Source organism: Trichoderma virens, assembly GCF_000170995.1.
Source record: "Trichoderma virens Gv29-8 chromosome Unknown TRIVIscaffold_3, whole genome shotgun sequence".
In the NCBI taxonomy this organism is placed as follows: domain Eukaryota; kingdom Fungi; phylum Ascomycota; class Sordariomycetes; order Hypocreales; family Hypocreaceae; genus Trichoderma; species Trichoderma virens.
Genome location: NW_014013746.1, coordinates 2,529,198 through 2,554,318, shown reverse-complemented (window position 1 = coordinate 2,554,318; position 25,121 = coordinate 2,529,198). Strand labels below are relative to the sequence as shown.

At 45.2% G+C, this 25,121-nt stretch overlaps 1 protein-coding gene across 1 annotated transcript; it reads right to left on the bottom strand.

The window, feature by feature from the left end:
* Nucleotides 1-428: 428 nt before the first annotated feature.
* TRIVIDRAFT_62540 (non-ribosomal peptide synthetase) lies at nt 429-24,523 on the bottom strand (the record flags this gene model as incomplete). The annotated part of the gene is made up of 3 exons (XM_014104604.1): nt 429-845; nt 1,011-15,977; nt 16,031-24,523. 3 exons carry the CDS (start codon nt 24,521-24,523, stop codon nt 429-431), a joined length of 23,877 nt encoding a protein of 7,958 aa, XP_013960079.1.
* Between the last annotated feature and the right edge of the window lie 598 nt (nt 24,524-25,121).

The following is a 25,121-nucleotide window of genomic DNA, read 5'->3' as shown; positions in this document are numbered from 1 at the left end:
ATACTAAATATACCCTTCGCCCACATATTATAACCTGAACCACTAATGCAAACTGAATTACATATGCAAACGTCTCCCGGCTCAGTTGACCAGTTTCTATCTTGAAGGGGGCCAGCTGGCCTGGCCTTAGCTGTTATCTTTATAACCCCATGCGCTTTTATTATGCCTAAGACATTGCCAGCCCGTGCCTCCCTCTAATCCACAGCTCCCAGGTTTGCCTCTATACCTAATGCCCGTAACGATCCGTTATCCCGTCAGGCCAATGACGCAAAAGCTAAGTTGATAACCGCAATTGTATCAATTATCATAACGGAACCAGCTCCCCACAAATGATCAACCTGTTAAGAAGGACCAGGTAGTAACAAGTATCTAAGTGAGAAGGAAAATCATCCAGCATTGTTATGCAATTCTCGATGTAACGCGAGGTTTTAGTTGACTCTCAACTGGAGACCACCCACAAGAGATGATAAAGATCCACTCAGCTGGTTGCCGATCTCTGTGATAATATGGCAAAGATTATGGACCATAGTGCGGGCTGCCTTCTCTGTTAAAATGTCGGTGTTTGCAAAAAGTTGAATCTCCAGCTGGCGCCCTTTAGGGTACGATATAATAAACAAGGATGATGGCACAATGTCTGGATTGGTATAAAATTGGACCCTAGATGAGCCTTGGGAAAAAGTAATTTCTGGATGCTCTTCAATATTTTGATGCTGAATAACCACATCAAAGTCGGATCCAACTGGCCACTCAGTACAGTGATCAATAATATCCCTGAAACCGAGGGAGTCCGCTTCACCGAGATGTACAAATTGCTGTTGAATAGATTGTAAAAGCTGAGACGTTGTCTGTAACAACGGAAACGTAACCCGAATGGGTATAATATTTAGACACGCCCCAACTATGCTTTCAATTCCCTGAAAACTTGAATTGCGCCCAGTTACTATGTTTCCGTAGACTACATCCTGTTGGTGCGTAATACTTGACAAGAGAATAGCCCATGCTGCGCTTACGAGAGTTGCAGTAGTGACCTTGCTGGGTAATTGTGGGAGGCTGATCTCTGCATTTTCAAATATGCGCTGAGGAGTATTGATACCGGCCAGTATAATCTGTGGACGTGTCTTCGGCTTAATTGGAGTTGGCGTGGAACCCTGTAGTACTTTCTTCCAATATTCGATCGAACTCTCCCGTTTTTGACGGCTGTATGATAAAAACTTTGAGAAATTGGGTCCAGATGGAAGCTCAATACCATTATAGCTGTTCATCAATGACTGGAATATAATAGGGAAAGATACTCCATCGTACTGAGCATGTGATAGGCGAACGATCAATCGTGAACCTTCAGATAGGTTACAAAGCAGGACGAAAGCTAGTGGGAATTCTGATGAGCTTAACCTCTTCGAATCCTCAAAACAGTAGCTATTTGAAGCTTTATCGAGATCTTCGCTGACATTTCGAATTTGTACTGGAGCTAGATCCAGCCTGTTGCGGAGAATGATTTGCCAAAATTCTCCCCCGAGGCGCAAGAAGGAAGCTCGCAGAATAGGAAATTTCTCTAACGTCATGGCACAGCTTGTCTTTAGCCTTTCAATATTTACATCTTTGCCAAGGTTGAAGTAAAAATAATTCGCATGGTGTCCTGTCGTAATACCGTGCATAATTGTCTTGCATTGGAAGTTCGTCAGCGGAAGAATATCTGAAACTGCGGAACTGCCAAAGCTTAGATCAAGACGATTGATTTCATTTAAAAGAGTGGCTTTGACAGTAGGCTCAATAAGAACAATGGAGCGGATATCATCCTCGTCCTCGTCGACCTTCGTACAATGGAGAGCCAATTGCTTAAGTGTATCACAGTTGAAAATGTCAGCCACTACTAGTTTAAGACCAAGTTTGCGAACTTCTGAGATAACCCTCATCGCCAAAATAGAGTTCCCACCAAGGTGGAAAAAGTTATCATGAATGCTGATTAGAGAATGATCGATATTTAGGACCTGAGCCCAAATTCTCTGCATAGCTCGTTCTGTATCATTACTTGGCGTTGCAATTGCCCCGGGTGGCACGAGGGGATGAGTCTTGAATGGAATGGCAAGTGCTTTGCGGTCAACCTTTCCGTTGTCGTTGACTGGCATCTTCTCAAGAATAATGATTGCTTGAGGGATCATATAAGGAGGGAGCTGATCTCTCAGCAGCTGATTTAAGTCTTGTTGAATCTTTCGATACCACTGTTGCCGCAATGGGCGACTTGTAAGAGAGTGGGACGGCCTGTCATTAGGTTCCAAAGGAAACTTGAACAATACTCTGCCGTGATGCTCTCCTTTTTGATCGCCACGATGAAATATGGCATCGATGCCGCCACGTTGGGAGTATTGTCTAGCCCAACTAATCTCAACTCTGAAACCACAGGCTACAGCCAGTTCGGATAAGTCAGTAGGTGACAATGATGCGCAGCGCTGAGCTGATTGACGAGATGTAAGGATCCAATGGTGATGATCGAAACCATTGTCAAGCGACTCAAGGAGGAACTTCTCGACAATAGTTTTGCTGTAAGGAATGTTACTAATCCCTACAGCCGCAGAATTTGTACTTTGCAAGCATTGTAAAAGTGACTCCCTCTCCAGTTTCTCTTTCACAAAATCCATCCATTTATTGTCTCCAATCTCATGAATTCGCCGCCGCTCTTTCGATTTGACATGTAGCACGGCTGCATAACGAAAGCCACTTAATTCGTTGGTGGCATGCATATGTTTCGGTAGGATCTCCACATGCTCTATCTGTGGCATCCTCATTGGGAGAGCAGTGAAGAAGGCGGGGTCAACAAGCAACTCAAGCTCAGTGCGATTTGACTCATCCATTCTCTGGCGAAATTCGTCCTTTCCAATCACTGCATCGCCCAAGGTGAACAAGATTTTGCTTGCTTGGAACTCTCGGTAAAGTGCATTCGATCGAATGTCACCAAAGAAAATCGTCTCAACAGTACCAAGCTTGAGAATGTTTCCAATAACATGTAGAAGATACTCTTGACTGGGAAAATATTGTGCGACTGAATTGATAATTGCAAGATTGGGCGCCGCTGTGGTTGGAAGGTTCGCAATATCGGCTGCTGTGCCTTTGTATAAACAAACCTTGTGGGAAAGAGCCGGGATTGACTGGACCGAACGGAGAACAAACTCAACGGCACGCTCAGATGGCTCAAGTCCGGTATACTGGATAAGTCCATTGGGCAAATTAAACAAGATCATACCGGTACCCGTTCCTACCTCGAGAACCCGGAGGGGCTGGCCACTATTTTTGATTGCGGTGATTGTTTCATCAAGCCACTCGTTCATCTCGCCTGAACCAATGGAGCTTCCGTCATAATTAGAAGACCAACCAATAAAATCTCTTCCAATCTTTGCGACTTCCACTTGATCAACTGCTTCATATGTTCCAGTATTAAAAAGGTCTTCCCACGACTTTACGTGATCGTTCGTGCCCATGTCGTGTCCCTGAGTGGGGTCAATATTTTCGTTCGGAGCGACGAAAGCAAGAAGTTGAGGCTCTTGAAGTTCATCCTGTTTCAAGACGACAGCTGCGTCATTCACAGCGTCATAAGCTCGCAGAGCGTGCTCGATTTCTCCCAATTCTACCCGGTGACCGCGGATTTTGACTTGGCCGTCCACGCGCCCAAAAAACTCAATTTCACCATCGATAGGCCTCCAACGGACATAATCGCCTGTACGATAACCCCTCACTCGTTCGCCTTGAACATCAATTGTAATAAATCGGTTAAGATTCAAATCAGGATCAGTATAACCCACTGCGAGGCCATCACCAGTGACTACCAGCTCTCCAACAACTCCGAGAGGCACAAGGCGTTGGTTCTTGTCAACGATATATGAACCGGAACAGCTAACTGAGTGCCCAATGGGTACACCGTTTACACATTTCTTTTCGTCCGACATGATATAAAATGTACTAAACACTGAGTTTTCTGTCGGCCCATAGGCATTAATAACCACATTGCTCTTCATAAGAGTTCGTGCAGCTGTCAGATCTCGGACGTCAGCTCTATCCCCGGCAATATATAGAGCCTCCACAGAAGCGAGAGCAGTGGGTGCTTGCTCCAGTAAAATTTTGAGAAGCGCTGGCGTGAAAGAAGCAACCTGGATCTTCTCTTTGGTGAATGTATCGGTTAAAGCTCTGGAGTCAAGTAATACAGCGGTATCAATACATATTAATGTACCACCATTCAGAAGAGCTGCATATAGCTCCCATGCTGAGACATCAAAGGCGATGTTTGTCAGATGGGCCATGATCGCTGCAGGCGGAATGTGCTTGGCCACGTTGCTCTCTTTAACTAAGCGGACGACGCCTCGGTGTTGAATCATGACACCTTTAGGATTACCTGTTGAACCAGAGGTGAACATGACATATGCAAGACTCTCACCCGAGGCCGTGATGCATGATCGAGGTCTATAATTGTGCAACTTTTGCTCTTCCATTGCATCTGTAATGCGAATAAATTCAGTGTCTTCATGTTGTAAGCAAGGTGGTTCAATGTCACTGCCAACTATGACTATCTTGCGACCTGGTAATGTTGATAGAATAGCCTTCATTCTAGACCAGGGTGTCTTCAAATGGAAAGGCAGATACGCCAAACCAGCCTTCAAAATACTCATAAAAGTAAGAACTGATTGACAAGATCGCTTACAGAAAACGCCAATAAGAGTTCCAGGAGCAAATGAGTACTTGCTTAGCCAATTGGCAAGATTGTCTGATAATTGATCAAGCTGTGCATATGTGAGCTCCGTCGGAGAATCATCTTTGACGGCTAAGCGCCCGGGATGAACTGCTACTTGTTCGCGGAAGAGATCCACTATGCTAGAGTCCCGAGGGTACTCTGACTGGACAATGTCGAGAAGACCTCTCCTTTTCATTGCAACTAGATCTTCACCCGACAGTAAGGGTAGAGAAGCAAGAGATATATGAGGATCTTTAAGAGAATTTTTGAGTAGTGTATTAAACATGGATAGTATGCTGGTGATTGATTCAGTGGCATAGAGGTCGGTTGAGAACAAGATTTCTCCTTGAAGGGCACCCGACTCTTGAAAGAAGTGAAATTCCATATCGAATCTAGTCGTTGGAGGCACAGGAATTTGTTCAGTAATCAGACCTTCCAATGTGAATGATCCAAGGTTCTTTTGAGAGTGCACAATAAATAGAATCTGTGAGAGTGGATGACGAGACGGGTCTCTATCCTTTTGCAACTTTGAAACAATATTTTCAAATGGTACGTCCTGGTTAGCGGTTGAATCAGCTATGGCCTTGTGAACTTGTTGCACAAGCTCTTCTAAGGATTCCTCCTCAGTCCGGATTCTAATGGTTTGAAGGTTGACGAAGAATCCAATTATATCCTTAACTTCCCATCGGTGGCGGTTAGCGTTAAGCGTTGCAATGTTAGCATCAGTGACGCCAGTCATTCGAAAATGAGTAGCTCGAAAGACAGCAAGCAACACGATAAAGGGTGTCACTTGTTGTAACTTGCAGAATGTTTCTAGTCGATCATAAATTTCACCCTCCAGCCTGAGACTCTGTACGCCTGCATGGCCAGAAAGAGTTGCTGGTCTTGGCTTATCACAAAAGAACTCCGCCGCTTTGCTTGTTTCTAAGTGATTTACCCAGTAGTTCAATTGTTTTTCATGCTCTTGCGATTGATGCTTCGATTTTTGCCAGATAGAAAAGTCACGATATTGAATGGGAAGTGCCTCAATCATGGATAGAGGATGTTGCTTCTGAATCGCAATCTTGTAAAACATTGCCAGCTCTCTCTGTAGAATCTCGATGGACCAACCGTCAGAAATAATATGATGCATAACAATTGACAAGACATGGTTGTTGTCATCACACCCAAGACGATACAGCGTAATTCTCCATCCTGGTTCTGTACGTAAGTCTATTGGAGTTGTGTGGTCTCGGTGCAACGCCTCCATGAGAGCATGTTCATCCACAACATCAATAACCATTAGGTCTTTGGGCTGGAATGGACGAATTAGTTGCACCTCGATAGCGTCAACACTGTCAAAAGTCGTACGTAATGTTTCATGACGGCTTTCTAATGCCAGTATTGCCACCCTTAAAGCCTCAATATTAAGATATCCTCTCAATCGAATAGCACATGGCACTAAGTACCATGTCAAACCAGGATGAAGCTGCTCTAGAAACCATAGCCGCCTCTGGGCAAAGGATTGCTCGACGGGGCCGTTTGATTCGCTCCTCGGTATGACTAAAGAAGTACTATCGAGCATGGTGATGTTGCTTGAAATCTTCTCCAAGTTAGAGCCACGAAATATATCGGCAACGGTGAGTTTCAGACCAGCTTTGCGAGCAAGCCCCACGACTTTCATAGCTCCAAGCGAATCACCACCGATTGCGAAGAAATTATCGGACAAACTAATTGTAGATGGTTCGAGATTCAAAACTTGAGCCCAAATTTTCCGCATTTGCCTTTCATTTTCGGTTGATGGCTGTCGCAATGTTCCCTCTCTCGTGGTGCGTCTCTGTAAATTCTTCATAAGTGCATGGCGGTCCACTTTCCCATTTCCGGTTATTGGAATTTTGTCAAGGAATGTGATCATCTTTGGAGTCATATAGGACGGCAATTGGGCTTCGACCTTCTTTTGTAGCTGTTGGCGTATCCTGTGTTTAATCTGCTGTTGAAGAGGTTGGCTGCTCAGTTTAGAGAGCGAGCGTCCATCATGATCTGTAGGGAATCGAAACAGCGCTCGTCGGCCTCTATCAGACGTATTGAGATGGAAAATTGCATCGAGACCACCGCGCTGAGTATACTGGCGGGCACAACTGATCTCCACTTGGCAACCCGCTTGTTTAGCAATCTTTTCCAAATCGACTGTATCTAGAGAGGGGAGCGTTGCAGCCATTTCAGTGGCATTCGAGAGCCAATTTATATCATCATTGGAAATATCGGTTAACGAGTCAATGACAAGTCTCTCAAGAATGGTTTTTCGGTAAGGAATGTTGCTGATCGCCAGGGGAAATTTTGAGCTTTTCATCAGCTTTAAAAGTTTTTCCTGGTCTAGCTGCCGTTCTGTAAAATCCAGCCACTCGCTTTTGCCAACGTTGTGGATTTCTTGCTCCAATCCACCATGCTGTACATGTATTACGGCCGCGTATCGGAAGCAGCTCAGTTCATTTACTGCCTTCATCCGTTTTGGCAATATCTCGACATGATGGATTCGGTCGGGAAATTGAGTTTGCAATCCAGTAAAGAAGCCTGGATCAACCAATAATTCCAGCTCGCTCTGTTCTATATCCATCATAATGTCCTGGATATCGTCTTTGCTAGTGTTGTTCCCATGGAGAAAGAGTGCTTTGCCGACCTGAAATTCTTTGTACATTGCGTAAGAACGGACGTCACCAATGAAGACCGTTGTGACACTCTCCAATTGAAGAATATCTCCAATAATTCTTAACAAGTACTCATGATTCGGAAAATATTGAACAACCGAGTTGACAATGACAACATTGGGTGATATTGACCCCAGCTGAGATATATCTGCTGCTGTGCCCTTTTGCAGCCGAATCTTTTCAGAAAGACCAGGAATGGTCGTCGATGACTTAGCAACCCAGTTGATAACCCTTTCGGAGGGATCCAGGCCAATATAGCTTTCCAAGAATGAAGAAAGATTGAACAAAATCATACCACTTCCTGATCCTAGCTCTAAGACATTTAGTGATTCAGATCCATTGGTGATACTGTTAATAGTATCATCAAGCCACTCGTTCATCTCCTCAATGTCAATATCATGCCCACTATACATCGAGGACCAACCGACGAAGTCTCGGCCTGCTAAGCTGGATGGAAGACTATCAAATGAATCATACGTATCTTTATTGAAAAGCTCTTCCCAGGATTCAATTTGTTTGGTTTCATCGTCGCTTGTCCGTGTAAAATTCTGAACTTGCTCTTCAGAAATAGTCGCCTGTAAAGTAACGAAACTAACGAGCCGTGCTTCTCGCCCTTTTATTTCTTGGAGCACAGAAATGGCATCCGCAATGTTCTCATGGCTTCGCAAGACATGATCAATCTCTTCAGGTTCAACACGCTGGCCATTCACCTTGATTTGTCGATCCATCCGTCCAATGTACTCGATAAGCCCATCTGTGGGCCGATTACGGACGTAGTCCCCGGTACGATATGCCCTGAGGGCAGTCTTCCCATCGACAGAAATAGTGATGAAGCGATCAATATTTTGTTCACTGTCGGTATATCCCCTAGCCAATCCGTCGCCGGTAACAACCAGTTCTCCCACTACTCCGAGAGGAACCAAATGCTGCTGTGAGTCCATAACATATGCACCAGAGTTGCTAATGGCTCGCCCGATTGGCACGCCATTCGTGCAAAGCTCGTTTGCTGATAAGGTATACATGGTACTAAAACTTGTATTTTCAGTTGGGCCGTACCCATTGACAATTTTACTACCATGCTTCATGAGGGCACGAGCTGTGAATACATCTTGAGGATCTAGTCGATCACCACCAATGTATAATGTCCCTAATTCACCAACGATAGAGGGACAATCAATGAGGTATTGTTTTAGAAGAGCCGGCGTGACGAACATGGCTTCGATATGCTCCTTTAAAAAAATACTTGCCATTTTCTCGTAATCTAAAGTCGTCGTTGTGTCAATGCAGATCAAAGTTCCACCGTTTAATAGGGTAGCATATATCTCCCATGTCGATGCGTCGAAGGCAATATTTGAAATATGCGCCATTGTGGCATTAGATGAATGCTGTAGCATATTTGTATTCTTGACAAGCCGCACAATATTACGGTGCTCAATCATAACGCCCTTTGGCCGACCCGTTGACCCAGACGTAAACATAACGTAGGCAAGGCTGGCTTGCGAGGGGGCCTGAGGTCCTTTCAAGATGCCAATGCTGGATTGCTGGTTGAAAATTTCCTCTATGTGAACAAACTCGACACTGTTTGTGGGTAGAGGACGCTGGACACCGGTGCCGACAAGGACAATACCAGAGCTGTTGATAGATGCAAAAATGCGATGCAGTCGTTCAACAGGTATCTTTGAGTCAAAAGGCATATAAGCCAAATTCGCTTTCAATATCCCCAAAAATGCTATGATTGTTTCACTTGAGCGGGTGGCATAAACGCCTATCAATGTTTCAGGCACAAGTTCGCGCCCAATTAACCAAGAGGCAATGACATCAGACCTTTGGCCCAAATCGGTATATGTTAGCTCCAACGAAGCATCTTTAACAGCCATTTTATTTGGACACCCAATAACCTGTTGCTGGAACAGATCAACAACGCTCAGCCCGCGAGGAAAATCCGGAGTAACATCTCCGGCGGCAGCTTTTTCGTTGAGCGTTGCGAGGCTATCATTTGTTAATAGGTTCATGGACTGGATTGGTAGATATGGGTCCTCGAGAGCTTGTGTTAAAAGCTCTCTGAATGTAGAGACAAAATTTCTAATTGTCTTACGGGTGAACAGATCTGTTGAGTATAGAAGCTCACACCGAAAGCCAGCTCGTTCTTGGAATATGTGGCACTCAAGATCGAACCGTGAAGTGATAGACTGGTCGATGTATTGGGTCTCGATGCCCTCAAATCCGAGCTGTCCTAAGTCTAGCTGGGAATGGACAGCAAAGATTATTTGTACCAGAGGATGGCGTGACAGATCTCTTTTGTGCTGCAATTTGGAGACAACTCTTTCGAATGGAACATCCTGATTGGCAAAAGAATCAATAATGACAGATTGCACTTGATCAATTAATCTGTCAAAGCTCATCGAATCCTCGTCGATTATTATACGGAGACACTGCATGTTGACGAAGAAACCAATTACGTCCTTGATCTCCCATCGGTCGCGATTAGCATTGGGACTCCCTATAGTAGCATCAAACTGATTGGTGAGGCGGTAATGAGTGGCACGGAAAGCCGCAAGTAGGGCAATGAAAGGTGTAACATTTTTGTTTTGACAAAATTTCTCCAGACTCTTGTATAGCCTTCCATTTATGGTGAAATTTTGGACATCGGCGTGTCCAGATAGCGAAGTAGGGCGCGGCTTATCACAGAACATCTCGGCTGGTCGGCTGGTTTTTAGTTGAGTAGCCCAGTATTCAAGCTGTTGGTCATGTTCGCTAGCCTGCCCCTTTTCCCAGTTTGAGAAGTCACGATATTGAACTGGCAGTGGATCGATCTCGCAGAGGGGATCCTGGATACCGCGAATTGCTGCAGAATAAAATGACGCTAGTTCCTTGCGAAGAATATCAACAGACCAACCGTCAGAAATAATGTGATGCATGACAATTGATAGAACGTAGTGATTTTCTTCCACTTTGTAGAGCATAACTCTCCATCCAGGCTCTCTTTCAAGGTCAAATGGAGTTGTTTCATCCCTTCGGAGAGCACTCATGAGGCTCGCGTTCTCATCTAGCGGCATTTGAATGATGCCCAAATGAGAGCGGTCTCTTATCGGGAGGACTCTCTGCATTCCAATGCCGTTTGCAGTAAAAAACACGGTTCGAAGAGTTTCGTGTCGGCGTTCAAGAGATATCAGAGCAATGCGGAGTGCCTCAATATTAAGAGGGCCTCTTAGTCTCATCACACAAGGCATGTGATACCAATTGAGACCTGGATAGAGCTGCTCAAGGAACCATAGACGGCCCTGTGCAAATGATTGCTCTATAGGCTCATTTGATTCCATCTTTGTTATCATTTGCGCCGGGGTGTTGTTCTCTAAAGAAATAACATGCTCCGCTGTCTGATGTAATTTCGGGAAAAGGAAGATGTTCGCCACTGAAAGCTGCAAGCCAAGCTTGCGAGCCTCTCCAACAGCTTTCATAGCAGTGATCGAGTTACCTCCAAGCTTAAAGAAGCTATCATCCAACCCAATCATAGAGGCGGGCTTAATATCTAAGACTTTAGACCAAAGATTTTGCAACTTGTGTTCGATGTCTGTTGTTGGTTGCCTTTTCGGACCCGTGTGAACAATTCGCGCCTCAGCTAACCGTTGGGAGGACAATGACGAGCCTATCTCTTGCAATAACTTTCGATTCAGTTTGCCCGTGGCTCCGAGCGGAAGCGCTCCTATTTCAAAAAACACGGAGGGCATCATATAGCTAGGGAGATTCTGGAAGAGCGTTTGCTCAACCTCCGCTGGAATTGTAATAATCCTGGCTGTGGATGTAGTTGGTATCTGTGACTGGCCTACGAGCGAGGTTTCAATATTCATTTGAAGAAATGCCACTAGCATAGGACTCGAATTCACTCCTTGCGGTATGATCACTTCTGCTGCGGCTCGTATAACGTTGGGCATAGATTCCTGGATCAAGCGCTCCACATCTTCAAGTTCAACTCGTTGACCACGAATTTTAACTTGCGCATCTTTTCGACCTAGAAACTGGAGGCTGCCATCCTTTTTATAGCGAACGAGATCGCCAGTTTTGTAGAGACGACCAGTACGGCCACGCTTCACCATCCAAGCTGGACTCTCGATAAATACTGCGGCAGTTTTGGTAGGATTGTTGATATAGCCTGTGCCAACCAGAGGGCCTTCAACAAGTAGTTCGCCGATGCATCCTAGAGGCATGAGAGAATTATGATTATCCGGATCCACGACCCAAGTGACCACCCCGTATCCATTTCCAATATCAACGGCTGCTTCCGGGGTTTCTGGAAATGGATTAATCATACTAACTGGCGTGCATTCGCTTGTCCCATAAAGTGTGAACACGCGCACCCCGTTAGTATCCCACCATGGCTTTATGTCATTTACACGAATGGCCTCTCCGCCTAGAATCATTACCTTCAAGTGAGGGAGTTGCGCTGGTGATATAAGTGCCGCAACTGTCGGTGTGAGAAAAACAGTGTTCGATTTTAAAGCCTCCATGCTTTCCGCCAAGTTGTTTTTTCGGTCATGGTCGGTTGGGACACAAAGACAACCACCTGCGGCGAGAACTGTGAAAGCATTGAAATGGGCCCCGTCGAAACTATAGGTAGAGAAATCGTAAACTCGTGATTCGGTGGTATACCCGAACCCTGGGACTTGATACTTTACAGCAGAAGCAGAGCATTTATGGGTTATGACGGCACCTTTGGGGTTTCCCGTGGTTCCTGAGGTAAATACCACATAGTTAATCCCATTGAAGTCAGGTCGAGGTGGAACTTCCTCATCACTTAATTCGCTAAAAAATGCGGAATCGATAGTGATAACATTTTTGCAGAGACCCTCGCTTATAGACTTATTAAGAGGAGATGACACAATCATGATCGTTTGCACTTCCCTTACCATTGCTTCCAGGCGTCGCATAGGTAGCGAGGGATCAAGTAAGACAAAGGATGCGGTTGATTTCATTACGGCGAGCATTGCAACCGTATTCCACTTGGATTTCTCAAAGAAGATTGACACAAACGTGTTGGGATTGGCGCCCAGCTTGAATAAATAAGCTCCAAGTTTCGTGGAAAGCTCGTCAAGCTCTTTGTAGGTCAAGTCGCCGTCCCAGGCGCAAACAGCTGTTGCATTTGGCTGGGTATACGCAAAATCTGCAATCATTTCTTGCACAAATCGATCAGCTGCTGTTGGGACAGTTCCGTTCCACTGCCATATTGTCCCTAAATCCTGGGGTGTAGCCATCTCAATCATGCTCAGTGTATCGCCTGGAGGTGCGCTAGCCAGCTGTGAAAAGACATATTCGAGTCTCTGCATCAGCTGGCTTGTGTTCCATGAGTCTATAACCCTAGTATCAAAGCTGGCCTTCACTATGACATTTTTGGAAGCGATTTGGATGACAAGAACAAGCCCGTATGTATTAAACCAGCGCTGCTGGTCTTCAGTTATCCATCGGCCGAGAGGATTATCTGTGGCGCTCTCTTGCGGTTGAATGACGAGTAATGTCTGGAAATTGCATGCATGCTGCGTATTTACAGAAAGCTTTGCGATTTTCTGCAATCCGGCTTGCTCATAGGGTATAAGGTCGATGGATTGTTGTTGTACCATAGTTAAAAAACTTCCAATCGTTTGCTCTTTGGAGAAAGCTATACGGACTGGGACAGTAGCGATTGTGGGAGCTACCAGTGCCTCAATTCCGGTAACGGGAGCAGTCCTTCCAGACACTGTGACGCCAAAGACAACATCTCTCGAATCAGTGATGCTGCCAGCAACTAAAGCCCAAGCTGCGCGAATTAGCGTCGATGTCGTGATGTTTTGAGTCCGCTTTTGAGGATAAGGGAAGCAGTGTTCGATTGACTCATCCGCAAGTGGTACTTTAATAGATGGTGGAAGGGTCGGAAACAGGACGGCGTTACTTTCGCTGAAAGTGTTCCTCCAATAGTCTTCCATCTTCCTGCTATTCTTATCCTCGATATACTTGATGAAATTCTGAAATGGAGGTCCCGATTCCAGTTCATGTCCTAGATAAGCTTTATACACCGCCTGATTCAGAATTGGCTCAGACCATCCATCGTAAAGGGCGTGGTGTATGGTCCAAACAAACCACTTCGAAATACTGTTGTCGTCTTGGATGAGCGCATACCGACTCAGCGGCTTAGCGATACCCATTGCATGATCTCTATCAGCTTGCAGATATTTTTTAAGATTAGTCGCCTTAGCCCACTGTAGTTTTTCATCAAGGACGATTTGCTGCAAGCCAAAGTCGGTCTGGACAATGCGCGTGCGCAGAATCGGCATTGTGCAGAATACGTGTTCCCATGCTTTCTTAAATCTGTCAAGAGAAATATCAGATGACAATTCTAAGGTAGCCTGCATAGTGTAATCGCCCACGCGCTTGAGCGACAAGGAGAAGAGGCCTTCTTGAAGAGGCGTGCAAGGGTAAATGTCCACGATGTTCGCTTCAAGCTGATGTTGGGTTGTAAGATCTTGAATGAGTAAGCTAATGTCGGTTTCTTTACTCATAAGGCCAAATGGAGGTATTTCATGAAAAGGAGGCGCTTGAGTGTAGAGGCTCTGTTGCGAAATGTTCTGCAGGGTGGTGTGGTTGAAGATATCCGCAACGGTCAGTTGAAGGCCGAGTTTGCGAGATTCAGCAACGACTCGCATAGCACCGATCGAATCGCCGCCAAGTTGAAAGAATGCATCGTCAAGACCGATAGTCTCCAAGTTGATTTGAAGAATACGAGCCCAAATTGTTTGCATTAGTTGCTCTATTTCAGTTATTGGCCGACGCTTATGTTTTCGAGTAGCGGTTTGCATCTCTGCCACGTCCTGAGCAGAGAGGGAGGCACCAATATCTTGCAAGCTTCGTCGGTTAACCTTCCCTGTAGCGGTCATTGGAAGTTGTCGCACAGAAAAAAATAACGTAGGTATCATGTGGTGAGGGAGGTGCTTCGACAGGTGATCCATGACATGGGATGGGGCAGGTAACAATGTGGCCGCGGCAGGGCCAGTCTCACACTGGATAAATGCAACCAGAATCCTGTTATTATACGGACCGATAACTTCGGCAGCCACCTGGCTAGATTCCAGAAAGCACTCTTCAACTCTATGCTCAATTTCTCCGAGTTCGACTCGCTGACCACGAATCTTGACTTGAGTGTCCTTTCGGCCGAGAAACATAAGCGTTCCGTCTTCATTATAGCAGACTAAGTCACCAGTCTTGTACATTCGGCCACTGCGACCAAATTGGAGCAGCCATGTCGGGTCTTGAATAAATGCAGCGGCTGTTTTCTCTGGCTCCTTGATGTAGCCTGCGCCAACAAGCGGGCCCTCAAGGACCAGCTCTCCGATACAGCCAACAGGCAGTAAGCAATCATGATTATTAGGGTCTACGACCCAGGTCAGTAAGCCAATGCCCTTACCGATATGAACAATATCCTCAGGTTTAGTCGCAGTGGCATTAATCGTGCTGATGTGGCATTCGGCTGGCCCATAAATATTGACGACATGCGCCTTTCCCCACCACCGAGCAGCATCATTCGCCGTGATGATCTCGCCGCCTATTATAAGAGTTTTAAGATCTGGAACCATTTGGGGATCAATAAGACGAGCCACTGAAGGTGTAATAGTGATCAAGGTCGCTCGCATAGCCTTCATTGAACCGGTCAAATTATTTTTACGATCGTCGTCAGAAGGAACACATAGACAGCCTCCAGTGACGAATGTGGCGATTTGGTTATGCACGGAGACATCGAAAGCATAGGACGCAAAATCATACACTCTAGATTCCTTGTTGAAACCGAGCATCTTTACTTGGTGTTCCAGGCATGTGGCGATGTTTAAGTGGGTAAGAATAGCAGCTTTTGGAGTACCAGTACTTCCCGAGGTAAATATGGCAAAGATAGCAGTTGCAGATGACTGAGGCTTCCGATGCATGAGATAATCGGTAGCAGTCACAGAATCCACGCCAATCCGCTCGACTGTCTTACATAGTCTTGAACTAAGGGAAATATTCAAGGTGGATGAGAGGATGATCTTAGCCTCAATTTGATCAACGATGGTTTGCAGTCTCTGCTCTGGTAGTGAAGTGTCGAGGAGCGCGAAAGCACCACCGACTTTTAGCACCGCAAGTATGGCAACTGAAGTCCAGAGTGATTTCTCGAAGCAGAGTGGCACTACCATGCCTTGTGTAATTCCAAGTTGGAACAGTCGATTAGCCAAACCATTGGCGAGACGATCTAGTTCTAGGTAGGTGAGATCGCCATCCCAAGAGCAAATTGCCGGTGCATTTGGCTGAGCTTTAACGCGCTCATTAATCATATCATGAACACATCTGTCCAGCGCTTCAGGTAGTGTAGAATTCCAGTTCTGTAGTTGTTGTAAATCGGTCACACTGATTACAGAAATCTCTTGAACACTTTGGCGAGGATTTTGTACGAGATTGGAGAGTGCTACGCTCATACAGTCCGCAAGGCGATTGATGGCGTCTGATGTTAGGCTTCCCGCCCTAGAGCCCACCTGGATATCGATTTCTGCGGTACTATCCATTACGTCAACCGTTACATCGTACTATACATCATGTTAGATCCAGATTGTGTAAATGCCTGCTTCTGTACTCTTACCTCAGTTGGATCAAAGTTAGAGATTTCTTTAATCAGTAATTCTACCCCGTCGGCATCATCGTAGTCATCAACCTTTTGGAATGATACCAAACTGTTGAAAAGTGGCCGTGAACCTAGCCCAAGGGCTCTGTGAATCTTTGCGAGAGGAAAGTGCTGGTATGGTAAGATGCTAAGGTAATTATCTTGGGACTGCTTCAAGGTATCGAGAACAGTGTCCTCCTGGTTAAGGTGAATGCGAAATGGAACCAGCCCGATAAACGGCCCAAAGGTGTCCTCAGCCCCACGAACCATCACATCACGGCCAGAGAAAAGACTCCCAAAACAAGGCGAGGTCGATCCTGTATATGCTCTCAAAACAAGCGCCCATGCAAGTTGGACCAGTATGGCGGGCGTCACGTCACAGCTTGCACAGAAGTCACGGATCTTGTGACTTTCAATGCCTTGGACGTGCACTGAATTCATTGCTTTGGTAGAAGAAACATCGCCGCTAAGGTGGGAGATTGGAAGGTGACATGGTTCAATTCCAGCCAAATTCTGAACCCAAAATGCATCGGATTCTTCATGCCGTTGTCTCTCTAGATGCTCAATGAAATTTTTATAGGATCCTGCAGTTTCAAGAGTGGCTCCACTGTAGGCAGACTGGAGGTCCCGACACAAAATCCTTTGTGAGAAGCCATCCGTTATGGCGTGGTTCATCTCAAGAAGAATATGGGCTTTGCTTTTTTCGATATTAAAAATCGAAAGATGATGTTGAAGACTATCTCTATGTAATCCTCTGGGAGCATTCAACCTAGCAGTCGTGCACGATATGCTGGGAGTTGGATCTTTGAGAACAACATGCATCATCTTGTTAGTTCCGGGGAAGGTGTCAAAGACAATCGCTCTCAAGAGTGCATGGCGCTTCACAACTGCTTTCCACGCCGTTTTGAGTTTGTCGATATCGAGGCAATTGTCACCATTAACTCGAACTTCCAGTTCAACCCATCGCTGGTAATTGGTCTCTTCTCTAGCTTGTGATACTAAAATTCCTTCTTGTAAAGGTGAACAAGGGAAAATGTCTTCGATATTAGCATGTTGGAAAGCAAGCTGAGACCAAATTCTATGAAATTCATCGATTGAATCGTAAGACTTAAAGGCGAGTGGGAAGTCACTTAAAGTCCAGTTTACTGAAACGCTAGAAAGTTCAAGAGCCATATCGCTCAGAGCAGTTTCAAAATTGCGAATCCAACCAACAATTCTGTCTTGTTGATTCATGGTTTTGAGGAATTCGATAGATGCCACAATCTGGCCTTTATCAACCCAAACATCGATATCGAAGAGCGCAAATCTCTGCACATGAAGGTTAGATGGCGGGTCACATCCGGCAGGGAGACTTGAATGTTCAAACAGCCCATTGCTGCGCTCCAATTGCTGATACACGCCAGCGTAGTTGAACATTATTTCGACTGGATACTCTTTAGCGAATACTACAGAATTTGCTTCATCGGCGAAACGAGATGTAAAGTATTCCCAGCCATTTTTTGCCAGCCTTAGTCTAGAATCTTTTGTGCGGCGAATGATATCTGCAAGGCTATATGTCGCATTACCAGCGATCTGTACGGGAAAAATAGTCGAAAACCAGCCTATAGTTGTTGAGATATCAATATTGTCGTCCCATGTCTCGCGACCATGGCCCTCGCTAAAAATAGTAGGAGGAGTACGATCGTGAAATGTGCGACCGAATGAGAATATGAGCGCGGAGATTATTAGATCAAGAGGACGGGTATTGAATATACTATTTCCTCGACCTAAAATGATTGAGCTTGCCGATTCATCAATGGAAAATTTCTCGACTATAGTTCCATCTCGTGTGTTTTCAGTCAAGTTGCTCATTCCCCAGTAATCAAGGGTTTCCTGGTATTTTGGCTGGGTAAAGGTGCCAGTAGTAGCTTGTAACATTTGACCAGCATATTGAGCTTGGAGAGTGATCCAATGCTGGAAGTCCACAGAAGGCGCCGGTGTCATGATTGTCTCATTTGTCAAGATGTCTTCCAACTCCCTCAGAATAATCCGCCATGATACCAAATCAACAACAAGATGATGAATGTCAATAAACAACGTCTGGCCATCGATGGTGTTATTAAACAACACTGCGGATAAGATTGGGCCATTCTGTACATCTAAACGCCCACGACACTGGGAAATAATCACAGCTGCTGATTGAGAATCCGAAAAATCTTTGACATCGAGATGGAATGATTCAGAAACGCGGTTGGATATATGTTGCTCCCAGGCATCGCCGGACTCGTTTCTCTTAAACCGGACACGCAGAATGTCATGCCGACGAACAATAATTTCGAGTGCGCTGTATAAAGTTTCTGCTGTAATGTCTCGCCTTAATTTTAGATAGAAGAATTGATCGAAGCAAACAGTTGGATCTTTCTGAAGATGAAAATACAGCCTCTGAATGGGGCTGAGATGAGATGATCTTATATGCGCCTTTGGAATAAGATTGGTTTGGCTGCTAACTAATGCAGAAGAGGCAGCTGAATTGATGGTTCTGGTGATGTTAGAGATATTCTTTTCCTTTAATATGTCGATGACTCGCAGTTGGATTGACAATCGCATATTAGCCAAAGATGCTACTTGCATCGCAGTGATACTGTCACCACCAAGCTGAAAGAAACTATCATCTATTCCGATCTTGGAGACATCAATGTTAAGAACTTCGGACCACACTGCCTGGATTTGTTGCTCCAGTCTTGTGGTTGGTGGCCGCTTTGTTCCTTCGCCTGTCTGTATTTCCACTAGTTTCTTCATTGTAAATGTAGCTCCAATCTCGCGCAGTCGTCTCCGATTCATCTTCCCTGTAGGAGTCATTGGAAGCTCTCTGACTAAGAAGAGAACTGATGGTATCATGTACATCGGCAGGTATTCAGCGAGTCTCAGTTCGACATCTGATGGTATCCGAAGGAGCGTCACTTCCTCTGTAGTTTCTGAAACTATTCTGGGCTCGGTAAACACCACAAGGACTGGTGTAGGTCTTTCTGCCTGCGGCAAGATGACCTCAGCAACAATTTGCTTTGCGTCCGGTAAATATTCTTGAACCAGCGTTTCAATTTCGCCAAGTTCAACCCGTTGGCCACGTATCTTCACCTGCGCATCTTTACGGCCAACGTATGACAGGCTCCCATCTTCATTATATCTCACCAAGTCACCAGTCTTGTAGACTCTGGTAGAACTATTCTCACTGTTGTTTGCACCGTGTTTTAGCCAGCGAGGACTCTCAATAAAGGCTTTTTCAGTCTTGTCGATGTCACCAAGATAGCCTCGACCAACCAAAGGTCCCTGCAGCAAGAGTTCGCCAACACACCCGGGTGGTAGAAGACAATCATGGTCATCTGGATCTACTATCCAGCTGACACCGCCAACGGCTTTCCCAATGTGAGTAGCCTCCTCAGCGCAAGTAGCATCTGCATTGATTGTACTAATCGTAGTGACTTCACTTGAGCCATATGCGGTAATAACCTGGACGTGGCCCCACCATGGGGCGACATCTTTCATTCGAACTGCTTCACCTCCAAAAATAATACAACGGAGGTTAGGGACCTTTTGAGGGGATAAAGACTCAGCAACTGAGGGGGTGAGTAGTACTACAGAAGCACGGAGCGATACCAAGCTGGCTGCCAAATTGCTTCGTCGATCATTATCACTCGGTACACACAGGCACGCACCAGAAATGAGGGCCGCTAACACGTTGTTAATAGCGGCTCCAAAACTGTAGGATGCAAAGTCGTATATCCTGGAATGGCTACTGTAGCCTAGTTTTCTTATATGTTGTGGTACGACAGATGCAACGTTTTTGTGAGTGATTAGTACACCTTTTGGAACACCCATACTACCAGATGTGAATATCACATAGGCAGTAGATGAGGGATCAGGGTTTCCAAGGTGTTGGATGGATGGTTGAAGATTGACGAAAAAATTGGCGTTCACAGTTATAACATGGTCAGTCAAGCCCTGACTGACGTCGCGGTATAAGACCGAAGATAAGATGAACTTGGCCTCGATTTGTCGTATGATTTCTCGGAGACGCTGCTCAGGAAGATATGGGTCCAGCAGCACAAAGCCACCCCCTGCCTTAAGGATAGCGAGGATTGCAACGGTCGTCCACATAGATTTTTCAAAGTGCACCGGCACCAGCACCCCAGGACAAACTCCAAGGCCAACCAGATGACCAGCAAGACTTGTAGCAAGCCTTTCCAATTCAAGGTATGTAATTTCCCCATCCCATGCACATACGGCTGTTGCGTCGGGCTGGGCTCGAGTTTGCTTCTGGAGCAGCTCAGGAATAGACTGTTCAACCGTCGGCGGAACGGCAGCATTCCATATTTGGATTTGCTTCAAGTCAGAAGAGGTGAGCATCTGCACTTCGCTCAGCGTTTGGCCAACATTTTCAAGCTGAGCCATGACATAGTCAAGGCGTTCAAGCATCTTTTGTACAATCCACGGTTTGATAACCTTTGAATCGAAACTTGCTCTCACCGAGATGGACCTCGGTTTAAGCTGTATCTCAAGGATTAAAGCATAGGTATTAAATGATTGCTGAGTGTTACCAAGCTTCCATTTGCCAAAGACATCTTGTGTTTCTCCATTGCCATTTGTTTGAATGACAAGTAGAGTCTGAAAGCCAGAAACATGTTTGGCATCGGAAGATATTTTAGCAATTTGATGTAATCCTGTTTGCTCGAATGGGATCATCTCAATTGATTGTTTTTGTACTGTTTCCAAGTATTCGAGAATCTTTCGTTCCCTGGATGGTATTTGAATGCGAATAGGAATAGTCGCGATTGTGGGAGCAGGAACAGCGTAAATCCCAGCAACAGGCGCGCTTCTCCCGGACACAGTAGCACCAAATACCACATCGTCCGAGTTGGTCATCTGAGAAGCAATCATGGCCCATGAGGCACGGACAAGTGTTGAGACAGTGATGTCCGAAAATCTTTGTTCCAAATGGGAATGCGCAAGCGGGTATTCAATCACGCTATCAGTCGCGGGACGATCAACGGAAGGCGGGAGAATGGGGAATAGCGCTGCTTCACATTGGCGAAAGGTTTCGCGCCAGTAGTTTGCTCTTGCGTCCTTGTCTTGGACTTGAAGATATTTAATGAACAATTGGAACGGAGATGGCTCCTCGATTTCTTGGCCTTCATAAGCTTGCTTTGCTCTGTCTAAAAGAAGAGACAGAGACCACTCATCGTACAGACTGTGATGCACTGTCCAAACAAACCATTTGGCGGTACCCATGCTGTCGCGTAAAAGTGCAAAACGTGTAAGCGGCTGGCCAATTCCCATATCAATATTTTTGTCATTCTCAAGGAATTGATCCAAACTGGCGTCAGGGATATCAGTCCAATTAAGTTGCCCATCCAAAACCATTTGTAGAAGACCAAAGCTCCTGTGTTGCACAATTCTCGTTCGAAGAATTGCTGTGGTTTGGAATACTTCATTCCACGCCCTTTTGAATGACACGAGATTAATCTTGGGGGATATTTCTAGGACAGCTTGCAAAATGTAATCCCCGGCTCTGGAAGATAAAGATAAAAGCCCTTCTTGAAGAGGCGTGCAAGGATATATGTCCTTGATATGTGATGGATCCACGCCGTATAGGGAGGAGAGATCATTAACAAGGGAAGCGATATTAGTTGCTTTCCCTAGGAGACTAAAAGGTGCAATATGTTGCTCTGATTTCGAGTTTCCCATAATTTGAATAGCATTGTTCGCAATTTCCTGGAACACGGGCTGCTGGAGAATATCAGCTACTGACAGATGAAGACCAGCCTTACGAGCCTCTGCCACTAGTCGCATAGCGCTGATCGAATCACCTCCCATTTTTAAAAAGCTGTCATCTAGGCCTATAATATCGAGGCTAATACCGAGAATTTGAGACCAAAGCTTCTGCAGTTGACGTTCAACAGCTGTTTTTGGTCGACGCTTTGGTGCAACCGTCTGTGGCTCAACTAGCTGCTGCAAGGTAAATTCTCCACCTATTTCACGCAATCGTTTGCGGTCAATTTTTCCTGTCGCAGTAAGGGGCAGCTCATCCATTGTTAAATATATATTCGGCACCATATAGCTAGGCAAATGCCTCGCTATATTTCCTCTCTCTTCTGTTGAGATGGAGTGTATCGTAGGAATTTGATGTGACACAACTGCAGCACCTGCTTTGTCCTGCTTCGGTTGGAGGAATGCTACTAGCACTGGGCCTGAATTCTTTGGGACAATAATTTCTGCGGTAGCGTGGACCATCCCTGTGATGTATTCATGCAATCGAACTTCAATTTCGTCAAGTTCAACTCGATGACCATGAATTTTAACCTGATTGTCCTTCCGACCAGCGAAGGACAGACTTCCATCCTTATGATACCGTACTAGGTCTCCAGTTTTATAAAGACGGCCTTGTCGACCTGGTTTACCAGGTAATCCTTTCCACAGCCATATTGGGTCTTTGATGAATACCGAATTTGTTTTCACTGATTCTCCCAAATATCCACTACCGACAAGGGGCCCCTCGAGGAGCAGTTCACCGACACATCCAATAGGCATCAACTTGTTGTGATTATCAGGATCAACAACCCATGTGTTCATTCCAATTCCTTTTCCTATACGTGTAGCTTTCTCTAAGGGAGATACCATCATGTTAATCGTACTGGCGGTGGTGCATTCGGATGGTCCATACGTATTCATAACACGTATCTGGTCTACCCAAGACATCAAGTCTTTGGCATGCACGGCCTCTCCTATCAAAACCATTGATTGAAGGTAAGGCAATTGGCCAGGAGATAGTTGTCGAGCAACTGTTGGGGTGAGGTAGATCCAATTCGCGCGGAAGGATGTTATGCTCTCTGCGAGATTTTCTCGCCGTTGTTCTTCATTGGGTACGCAAAGGCACCCACCCACTGTAAATGCAGAAAAGGTATTGAATATGGTTAAGTCGAAGCTATATGCAGAAAAGTCGTAAATTCTTGATTGAGAAGTGAGTCCCATAAGCTTTGCTTGGTAGTGTAGTGCAGATGCATGATTTTGGTGAGTGATGGCGACTCCTTTAGGCGCACCAGTAGTTCCCGACGTGAATATGACGTACATAAGAGATGATGGATTAGGATGGGGTAGTCTCCTAGATGGCAGATCATTTGGCGACATGAAGAGCTCTGGGCCAACTGCTATTATCTCCCGAGCTAGCCTAGAGCTAACAACCGTCTTGGAGATGGAACATAAAATAAGGTCGGCCTTTGTCTGTTGTACAATTGCTTGCAATCGCTTCTCGGGGAGAAGGGGGTCAAGTAACACAAAAGCTGCCCCAGCTTTTAGTACACCCAGCATGGCGACGGCCGTCCACATTGATTTATCGAAATGAAGAAGGATAATTTTGTTGGGCTCCACACCTGACGGATGATTGACAAGTTCAATTGCCAATTGGGAAGACAAGCGGTCAAGTTCGCCATAGGTAAGTTCTCCATCCCACGCAGATACTGCAAGAGCCTCTCTTTGTAGCATTGCTCGCTCTTCAACCATCTCTGTCACTGACAGGCTGATTGTCTGAGGAACTGAGTCATTCCACTTCCATATTTCCTTTAAATCACTGTCTGAAATTATGTCGATGTCTGCGACTTTCGTACCAGGCTTATCAATATCCAGCTGTTTCACGACACCTTCTAGCCGCTGCAAAAGTTGATTCAACATGCAAGGGCTAATAGCTCTCGAATCAGAGAACGTGTAGATTTTCGTTTTGCTTGTGCTGATGTGGACGTCAATTAACAGAGCATGACTTGGTTTCCAATCTTTCTTATCGAGCATTCTGAATCCAGTGACATTCCCATTTGGTGAAGAAATAATAAACAATGTTTGGAGCATAGAGGCACGCTCAGCCTGGATACATGATTTGGAAATCTCGAGTAATCCAGTATGTTTATAAGGTTCCATTTCCAATATATTTTGCTCTACCATCTTCAGGTAATCCACTATTGTTTGATCTGCATCCAACAAGATACGGATTGGGGCAATTGGTGTTCTCGACGTCAATTCATGTTGAGAATCCGCGGCAGCCGAGCCGAATACAATATCCGTTGAGTTGGCCAATTGTCCAATAACCAAAGCCCATGCAGCATATATCTTCGTCGCTGGTAGAACATTTGAAGACTCATCCTGGTTATGGGCGATTTCATACTCCATTTCATTGTCGAGGAGCAGAGACTCTGTTGGGAATGTGATAGTTGGGAAAGTCGAACCATCATAATTCAAGAACTTATTTCGCCAGTAATCCGCAACCTCATTTTTCGTTTGGAGACTTTCGAAACCGTCAATAGCTTCAATTGTGACCAAGCTCTCGTCGTGCATGCCACCACTTGAGGGTGTTGAAGTTTCCTCAAGTTTATAATTCCCAGATCCTGATGGGTAAATCTTCTCTTTACTCTTGTAAGAGAGTCTTTGTGTAATTTTTTTTAAATGATGCATGACGGTGATGCGTTTTGCGGCTTTTACAGAAAAATAGTAAGATTGTGTGATTTGATAAAATGGAAAGAGCGATGTGATGTGGAAGGCGTATTGCCGAAATCACAAGCTTAACGAACAACAACCCAGAGAGGCAAATTAAATGACTAATATACAAATATTGGTAAAAAGTAAGCAAGATGCATAAAATTGTAGTATAAATTTATGCACACTGTTCTTTGATTTCTTCGCTGGGTGATTAAGTTGTGCTGAAGCTATTAAAGGCTCCATAGACGATATGTCGGTCACTTGCCAGATTAGGTATTCAGCTACGATATTGCATGATATCCTGTGCCTCAGCATATTTTACACCAATGGACCATTGACCTGACACTGACATAAATTTCGCCATAAATTAGGAGTTATGGGATTTGAGCGGTCGCACGCAATTTGTTTCTCAAACCTTGAGCAACTGAATTAGGTATATTTGCCACTGATAACAGTATTCCTAAATCTCAACAATTAGTTCTTCGCACCTGATGAAATTCCCACAATTAATGAGCACATAGCATCCATGCCACCCAAAAAAAGAAAAGGTCTTGTGCTCTCGATGGGCCCCTCA